At 38.6% G+C, this 9239-nt stretch overlaps 1 protein-coding gene across 5 annotated transcripts in view; it reads left to right on the top strand.

The window, feature by feature from the left end:
• tjp2a (tight junction protein 2a (zona occludens 2)) overlaps positions 1 to 8764 on the top strand; it is a 47579-nt gene extending 38815 nt beyond the window's left edge. For 3 of the 5 annotated variants that reach the window (XM_041969969.1, XM_041969971.1, XM_041969968.1), the window contains 8 exons: positions 50 to 260; positions 1149 to 1249; positions 1333 to 1557; positions 1674 to 1778; positions 3414 to 3626; positions 3987 to 4064; positions 5892 to 5977; positions 6081 to 8764. In XM_041969969.1, coding sequence (XP_041825903.1) covers positions 50 to 260; positions 1149 to 1249; positions 1333 to 1557; positions 1674 to 1778; positions 3414 to 3626; positions 3987 to 4064; positions 5892 to 5977; positions 6081 to 6237 — 1176 coding nt within the window. In that variant the 3' untranslated portion in view covers positions 6238 to 8764. Of the gene's footprint in view, positions 1 to 49; positions 261 to 1148; positions 1250 to 1332; positions 1558 to 1673; positions 1779 to 3413; positions 3627 to 3781; positions 3797 to 3986; positions 4065 to 5891; positions 5978 to 6080 lie in introns of all 5 variants that reach the window. The other 2 variants (XM_041969967.1, XM_041969966.1) reach the window with 1 other exon arrangement.
• The last annotated feature ends 475 nt before the right edge of the window (positions 8765 to 9239 follow it).

The following is a 9239-nucleotide window of genomic DNA, read 5'->3' as shown; positions in this document are numbered from 1 at the left end:
GATACCGTCACCTCGTCTAACATTTATCATCCTCCCGCTGCTCCTCCAGCACCGCCATGCTCTGCTGGATGTGACTCCCAAAGCCGTAGACACCCTGAACTACACCCAGTGGTATCCCATAGTCATATTCCTGAACCCTGACAGCAAACAAGGGGTCAAGACCATGAGGACCCGCCTCGTTCCAGGATCCACCCGAAGCGCACGCAAGCTGTACGAGCAGGCCGTCAAGCTGAGGAAGACCTGCTCTCACCTTTTCACAGGTAGATGAAGGTTATCGTTGATTCAGATTCAGAGTATAATGAAGCAGAAATAATCTGCCAGTGCAGTAAGATAAGATTTCCAGAAATAAGAAAAATTTCCAGGCTTTAGATAAGTGAGAAAAATCTTAAAACAATTCGTAAAACACTAATTCCAAGTCATTTATCAAATGAGAAAATACTCAAACCCAACCTGGTAATATTTCTAGTAGTTACACTTCATTCCTCAATTTGAGAGGTAGATGAATTCAGGGTTGCTATACTATAAAACATTAACAATGGATTAGATTTATACAGCCCTTTTCAAGACACCCAAAGCACCTTTTTTTTTTACTTTAAATCCATTTTTCATTAACTCTGAGGAGGTTTAACAAGGAGAGACGAGCAATTCTTAAATTTATGTTTAGCTTCTCTGGTTTTTTTTTTTTATTTATTTATAAAAGGACTTGAAATGTTTCACAGTTTTTAAAGATGTTTCTCACTTGTCTAAAGTCTCCATAGTTTTATTTCAGAAAGTGTAATTATCTTCCTGCACTGGCAGATTATTTTACTTAATTATAGTCTGAATTTTCTGTTTGTGTTTAATTCTTTTTCCTCATTTTAAGATTCCTCATTTTTGCCGTGGTTTAAATTAATACCCGAAGGTCTTGGAAGTTGTGTGTAAAAGATGGTGTGTGTCAGTGAGATAATTTACCTTAATATGCATGTAAAATAACCAATTATTAGGTTTTAGTAAATAAGTAAGAAATGAAAGACGTACTCTCAAAACATCATTAATTTACCAAAAAGACTTTTTGGCTGGAAATGAGATTGTAAGACTTGGTTATTTACCTTTTTTGCAGTGTTTCTGTGTTGGGTTATGGCTTATTTTTTGTTTTTGTTTACATCTAGCAACCATCGATCTGAATTCGGCCAATGACGCGTGGTATGGCAGCGTGAAAGAGTCGATCCAGGAGCAGCAGGGCAGAGCTGTGTGGGTGTCTGAGGGCAAGGTGAGTCCATCAACATTCCCGTCAGACTGAAGGAAAAGGATCCGGTTTTGTTTGTACACTTCAGATTTCTTTCCTCCCCTCAGGTGGACGGCTCAGAGGAGGACTTGGATCTCCAAGATGACCACATGTCTTACCTGTCTGCAATGAGTGCCGACTACCTCAGCATGGACAGCCGTCTGACCAGCGACTACGAGGACACGGCGGACGAGGGCGGGGCATACACTGACAACGAGCTGGATGAGACGCTGGACGAGCCTCAGCCGGTATCAGCCATTAGTCGATCATCGGAGCCCGTGATGCCGGACGAGGTGGGCATCTACGCCGATTCAACACACCGCCTTTTCTGTTCTAACATTCCTCACCTGCCGTAGCTGTGTGTGATTTCTTAACCCCTCCCCCCTCCTTTGTCTGTGTGTTGTTGTAGAGGTCCCACCCTGTACCCCAGGTTCGTATAAGGAGGTCAGGGAGCAGAGAGATGCTCAACAGAGAGCCCAGCCCTCCCCCTTCTTTTGTCCCTGAACCCCCAAAGGTGAGAACCTTCCTCTCCTTTCCCCGAACTTTAACAACACTCTGTAGGGCTGGTTTACACTTGCACAAAGGCAGCCATCTTCTTTGATTCTTGCATATCAAATCAGTACAGATGAGGGAACGTTTCATATATGTCATGTGCTGAAGGCTGTAAAGGATAAAGGTCTGATGTTCAGACAACAGCTGCAATTGATAACCTTTTCTAAAACTAACGGGCCAATTATGTCTCCAAAACAACCAAGAATCACCTGCACCTCCGGTTGTTTTACGTGTTTCTGCCCCAAAGTGGCAACAAAATGCAATACCAGGAAAACGTGCATCTTACAGCATCAAGCCATGAAAGTGTTACGATGTTGTGTTTGTAGCCTAGCAACGGCTTAGCTAGCAATGTCACAGACTGCATCTGTGGTGGTACCAGTTATAATATAAACCACTACCAGAATAATACGTTAAAAACTCTCTGGGTAGATAATATGCACGAAAACTCACATCTAACAGGACAATGGCCCTTTACAGAGATATGTCCAGGATGACACCGTCAGCTGTTGACAAGCACAACAATACCTACACCTTTTAGCTTTCTGCTAACTTAAAATAAGAACACTTTTTCTCTTTTAACGGCGCCTCACAAAGATATTTATATCGCCATAGTCAATAACAGGAATAAAGGTTGCTTCCACCAATTTCTGTTTCACATAAAAAGAAAACAAGACTTATTTCTATAGTAAAATCCTACTAAAACTTTCAGCATTTTTCACAACATACTGAATGTGCTCCTTAAAAGACAAGTGGTCATCAATGAAAAATCCTAAATATTTAAAAGTAGATACCAACTTAATATGTTGACTATTTCTTGTTAAAATTTTCTCAGTGTTGATCTTGCAGTTCTTGAAGTGTTAATGAACATACATTTTGCTTTGTCTGCATTTAAAACCAGTTGCAGATGACAAAGTTGTTCTTGTACTTTCTCAAACGCAAGTTGTAAATACTGAAAGGCCTCAGCAGGAGTGGGTGCTGTGTAGTATATGATCATCAGCATAGAAATAAAAAGTTGAATTCGGAATATTCTATTCAAGATTTTTTATGTAAATAATGAATAATAATGGGCCCAGTACTGAACCTTGAGAGTCGCCCTTTTCACTTGCAATACCTCTGAGGATGAACCCTCAATCTTAACAGCTTTCTGTTTGTAAGATAATTTGCAATCAATCCAACTGCTTGCTGAGAAAAGCCAAAAGCTGAAAGACATTTGATTAAAGTAATATGATCAACAGTATCCTTTGAAAAGTCAGAAAAAAGGGACAAACAGCACTACTTTATGTTTATATATATATATATATATATATATATATATATATATATATATATGAGAGAGAGAGAGAGAGAGAGAGATTGTTATATTATTTAAGACCTTCATGGCAGCAGTAATAATACTGAGATTTTTGTCAAAAACCTGACATTAAAGAGTTGGTGGCCAGAAAGTCTTTTACCAAACTGATCTGAAATTTCTCTCTGTGCCGCTCAGTTCAAACTCCTCCACTTTGAGGTGATTTAAAGCTTTTTGTTGTCACCAAAAACCACAAAACGGCTAAATGTAGGTCCAGAAATGGTTTTGAAAAGTCCTTTCCTGTTGCAGGTGCGCGCTCAGACTCGGACTGACTCAACAAGGAGCTATGAGTCGCACTCCAGCAGCACCATCAGCAGCGACGCAGCAGGCGGAAACAAGCCTCTTCCCCCACCAGTAGCCATGAAGCCCGCCATCACCCGTCTGGCCCAGTCATCAGATGACCACAGCCCAGGGAAGGAGGGCGAGGAAGACGACCCCGCTAACAAATCCTTCCTGGGCAAGGTTGGTGTCGGACCAATTAAAACAATATTATGCAACAGATTTTTCTTTTTGTCTGGCTCTTTTTCTCCTGCATTTACATCTCTTTATTCTTTGTTTCACTTGGTGAATTATTTCTATTCCTTTTTCTTTTTCTTTCTTTGCCTAATACGAACTAGAGAATGGGTAATCAGGTAAATGTCTGAATCACCTTGTGTGTTTGCAACCCTCCTTTAAAAACCCATAACAGCTCTTCATCAGTTTTAAGTGTTCTGGCATCTCGTGTCACTTTCATATGAACCGTACCATATGGATGTGCAGCATGTGTTCATTTGTTTTCATCTGAAGTGGAGCATTAATTAACACAGACCTGTCCTCTCCCAGATTAAAGCGTTCGAGAAGATGGACCACCTGGCGCGAGCTCAGAGGCTGCTGGAGCTGCAGGAGGCTGAAAATGCTCGAGTCAGTGATGGTTTTTTATTTTTATGTTTTTTTTCAGCAGTAAAATCAAAACTACTGTCACAGTGTTGTAGTGTTCACCTGAAAACTTCGCTGTAATTAGAAGATGTAAACAAACCGAAAACCTGATGCCAGCAACACATACTGCGAAAGAAACGTTTTTACCATTGCTAACAGCCTGGATGTTGTTTCTCATCACGTCAAAGCAGACATCATTTTTACCAAAAGCTGCTAAAACTTTGGCTGTTTACAAATACCTTCTGCTACATAGTTTGCATATTAGGAAGTACACACATTGTACAGTACATACAGCATATTACATTTGTTACTAGCATGTACTAAGCAGCCTTATTAAGTGCATGTTTAGCCAATTTCTGGTTTAGAAATTCAGAAGTAAACGGTGGTGTAACTTTTTTAATTTTTTTGTTTAATGCTCCTATAAGTAATGTTAAAATACTGTTATATTTATTGCCTATATTTACTACCTGACAGAGCTAGTAAATATATGCATTAGTCACAAGAATAAAAAAATAAACAGACACGGTCAGATTTATGTGATTTAGCTGCAAAACAATAAAACAATTCTTAAATTAAAACCATTTTTCCAGTTTTGAGACTTATGTGGAGCATTGTAAATGGGTTACAGTATACAACATAGGTTGGAAAATTATGTTTTAAATTGGTACACTTTATGGGCACTATATGTTACAGTAGTTTACATATTGTTAGGTACACTTTTCTTTTATGAAATATTTAATTAAGTTCAACCTCATTTGTACAGTGCCAATTCACAACAATCTAGGCACTTTAACAATCCAATTCATTGTTGTCAAATTATAATACCATTAAATCAAATCCATTATATGATCAACATTAGTCAGATTTATAATAACCATGTTCATATAAACCAGTTTATTAAACATTACGTAGCTAAGTAAACCAACAAATTGCACCAAATCTTCTCTTTGATTTAATCCTCCATCCTGAGTTGCACAAGGCGACATTGGGGAGGGAAAACTCCTTTTTAACAAGAAGAAAATCTCCACCAAAATCAGGAGGGTGGTACATCTGTCCCAAACAAGTTGGTGGTGGAGAGCACAGGAAAGAGGGGCCAACAAGCACTATAACTCTGCTACTGATTCCTGCGAAGTACATATTCAGTAGAATCAGTACTTACTGCTTGTGTAATGCTCAGTTTCAAAAGAAAAAGTATTAAAAAAGAAAGTCCTTTTTGAAGGCTGGTGCTTTTATACCCAATCCTGACACCCTCACCTGATATTTTCTGTAGTTTTTCAAAGTGCTTTGCCTCTCTTCCAGCTTTTTGTTGGGTGTGTGGCATCTAAATTTCTAATTATATTGATATAGTGGATTATTATAATAAATGACTAAAAATCATGTCTTTGGATTTGTCTGTTAAATAAATTATCCAAATTACAAGGTCACATTTTTACTGCATTTTATAAACTTCCTAACTTATAAGTGGTCGAGGTTTCTAACAGAAAATGTAGAAGCATCAATGAGGTAGTCACGAAAACTGTTAGAGCAGCACAACTTGCTGCGGAGTTTTTTTCACTTTCTTTTGACCTGAAAAAGGAAGCGATCTTCTCGCCAGCACCTCAGAAAAGGAGCTGGACTACAAGCAGCCTATAACTTGCTTGACGTGCGAGTAAATGCAGACAGGTCATGTTTGAAGGTAGATGGACTGAGCTGCCAACACAAATCTCTCCTATTAGTTGTTCCTATAAGTCAGAATGTCATGCAGTGCTTTGTTTTTCCTTTTCCGAATGTATTAACTGTGACATATCTGGGTCCATTCCTTTCTCTGTGTAGCTGGAAATTGCCCAGAAGCATCCAGACATCTACGCCGTCCCAGTAAAACTGCCAAAACCCAACCTCAACCGCCCTCAGCCAATCGGGTGAGAGCCTCGGTCTCTTCTCTGAAGTTAAACTGTAGAAGATGCTAACTTTCTGTTGGTGCGGCGTTTAACTGCTGCATTGCTGCTGCTTGTGTGTTATCAGTTCAAGCTCCAACGCCGAGCCACAGACTATGTCCAGGCCGCTGTACTCGGAGACGAGAGGACAGGAGGACAGCGAGGCCGATTACCGCCGCCAGCTGGCAGAACAGACCAAGAGAGGATACTACAACCCTCAGAAATACAAAGATACTGAGCTGTAAAGCTCCCAAACCAGGAAGTGATGGCATCACCCTCATTCTCCTGTAATGTTGTTACAAGCAGACAGTGCCCATCACCATGGTTACAGCTTTGGCTGCTTTTGGGTTAATGTTAAACCCTCAGAACTCTTGATTTGTTCTCACATTTCCTGCCATGGCGTCAGTTTCAACTCTGATTTCACACTTTTCAAACTGTCGTCTTACTTAATATTGTATAGACACACACACAAACAGCTATGTCCTAAAGGAAAAATAGCTGATTTCTCTTCCAGATGTTCTTTTTTTTTTATTACTATTATTTAACACAAGTGACGTTCCGATGTACATATTCTGTTTTTGTCTCTGAGGTTTTAGTTTTCCTCCATTACACTTCGGGCCACGTTTGACCCTCATGCATTACCATTAAAATTAAAGAGGGGGGCATCCATCAAAACCTCTCTTAATAAGCCCAACGGTGTTGTTGGGAAGCACATTGTTTAGGTTTAAATGTATTTCCAGAACCCAAAAAGATAAATTTCATCCTCTAAGTTCGTTTTAAGACATTTCTTAACTCAGTAGCATCTAAGTTCGTGCTGGACTGACGGCTTTCCAGGTGGCTCATCCTGTCCGCATCATCTTGACAAATCAAAGCTACATATGTAGTCTTATTCTATTTATTATAGGTCAACCAGGGGAATCTGTACCATTTTTTTTTTTTTTTTTTGCTATTGTTGGCCAAAAACTCCAACTAAACTACTTTTCAATCAAAGTCATTAAGCAATTTGAAGTAGAAAAGACATTTGACCTTCACTCTTGAGTCCTTTTAACTTTCTCAGTCACAGCTCACCCGTAACTTCGGGTCATGATTACGAGTATTCACCAGTTATGGTCACCGAAAGCATATGATAATAATGAAATCCCAGTATGAACACAAAAACCTACGACCAAACTAATTCATCTTTTGAGTTATGATCAAAGTAGGCTAACTCAGGTCTCCACTCAGTAATGATTTTATCAGCTGAGATAAAATAACATTATTAGTGTGTATGCAAGTGGCACGTTATCAGTATTTAATTTGAGTATTCTGATTATTGCCAATCAGCGATATAATGTGACAAAACTGCAAACATGATAAAATGTCAAGTCTCCAATAAATAATGTTTAAATTTATCAGCTGAAATAACGATGATATTGCGATTAACTTGATATCAATATATTTTATTTACCTTCGCAATTATCGTTTATATATCATTAATATATTGTGACAAAACTGCTGTATGATAAAATGTTATATTACCACTCAGTAATATTTAGATCTTACCAGCTGAGATTAAATGATGATATTATTGCACATGCCTTCAACACGATAGTTATTCTTAGTTTACTGTCGTGATTATCGTAGCCGCTGATATATCGTGAGAAAGTTGTAAAGATTCTTTTCCTGTAAGATTAAATGTCAGGTTTCCACTCAGCTGAGAACAAAAAACACCTGCAGTCAGCACAATATTGAAATTTAATTTAATACTGTGATAATCATTGATGCTGATATATTGTGACAAAACTGAGGTTTTGTATAAGTTAAGTTGTGGTTTAGCTACAGTTACCATGACAACAGGCAGTAAAAAGATCCCAGCTAAAAGCTGGCTGCCACAGCTCGGGCAGATTCAGCTCCATGCTCACAAGACGTATGAAGAACGTTTATTAATTCAGATTTCTATAACCGTTTTAAATTCTAAATATCCCAATAAATATAATGATTCCCAGTGTTTGGGAAACTCCTCCGAAAATGCTCTGCCCCCTCATCAAAATATAATAAAGGTCGAAACTGATGCTACTTTCTAACACCTGAATCACGTAGAAATGTTTTGCGTCGGGAGTTAACCAACTCCTGTCTCTGAAATACGACACGCCTCCACATTCCACACCAGACAACCCGAATCCACAGTGCACTGTTTATATAAAAGATGTGTGTTATCTGGGAAACAGCGTATTGTCAAGTGCCTTGTAGCGCTCATATCAGCTTAGGATACAAGACGCGGCTTATCTAAAAGATCCGAAGCTAACTGGAAAACGGTTTTGTAAACAAACCAAACGTTGGGTAATAACTAAGAATGCTAATTTTTGCTGTTACTTTTCTTTTGAGTTCATGATATTGGAGTTTAAAGACAACGTTCTTCCAAAAAACTCCAACTAACTACAAAGTCTTAAGCATCTCTAAATTAAAGTCATGATTTCCTGAAAAGTTATAAATGGGAGGAGGATTTTGCAGTGTGAGTTTTGAGGTGGATTTAAATGGTGCAGCACAGTATGCTTGTCTGTATTAGCTGCTTTCAACCAGAGACAATCACATTTTTATTGCTTATATTTTTATACTGAACACACCCACTTTAGTCAGGTCTTTGTACACCAGAGTTTTGGGAATGTGGTGACAATCATGTTGGTTTGTCTGTCTTAATATCTAGTAGTTTGTGATTTCTATTTTTTAGTTTGTGATCTGAGTGTTTCACAGCTCACTGTTGGAAAATTCTAATAAATCTCTTTTTACACTCTGTGTTCTTCGTTGTGTCAGTTTCTGCTTTAGTCCTCTTATTTTCTTCAGCGGAAGTCGTCTAAATACATGTAGTGCTAACATCACAGCTGAACGAGCTCCTTGAAGTGACGATGAGGAAGGTGATGATGCTGAAGATGTGCTGTACATGTCTGAAGCCCAATGACATCTTGAAGTTAAATAAATGGGTTTTCAAAGGCTGCAAATAGAAAGTTTTAGTTTTTTTCCCTTGTTGATCTCAAAATAACAATTGCAGCAAGGTATTGTGGGAAATGGAGGCAGTTCCATGTGCAAACCTGTAAAATCTGAAAGCTCATTTGGTTTGTCATTATTCTCATGGGCATGGATTTTAATGATCTTTGTTGCCACTTGTTCTTATACTAATGGATTCTTCTATACATGTTTATTCAATGCCAGAATAAACTAAAGTTTTTTTGTGGATGGAAATAAACAAGACAAGAAAAGTGGCCGGGGATCT

Source organism: Melanotaenia boesemani, chromosome 19 (genome assembly GCF_017639745.1).
Source record: "Melanotaenia boesemani isolate fMelBoe1 chromosome 19, fMelBoe1.pri, whole genome shotgun sequence".
In the NCBI taxonomy this organism is placed as follows: domain Eukaryota; kingdom Metazoa; phylum Chordata; class Actinopteri; order Atheriniformes; family Melanotaeniidae; genus Melanotaenia; species Melanotaenia boesemani.
Note: the sequence above shows the minus strand (reverse complement) of the source record. Positions and strands in the feature narration are given on the sequence as shown.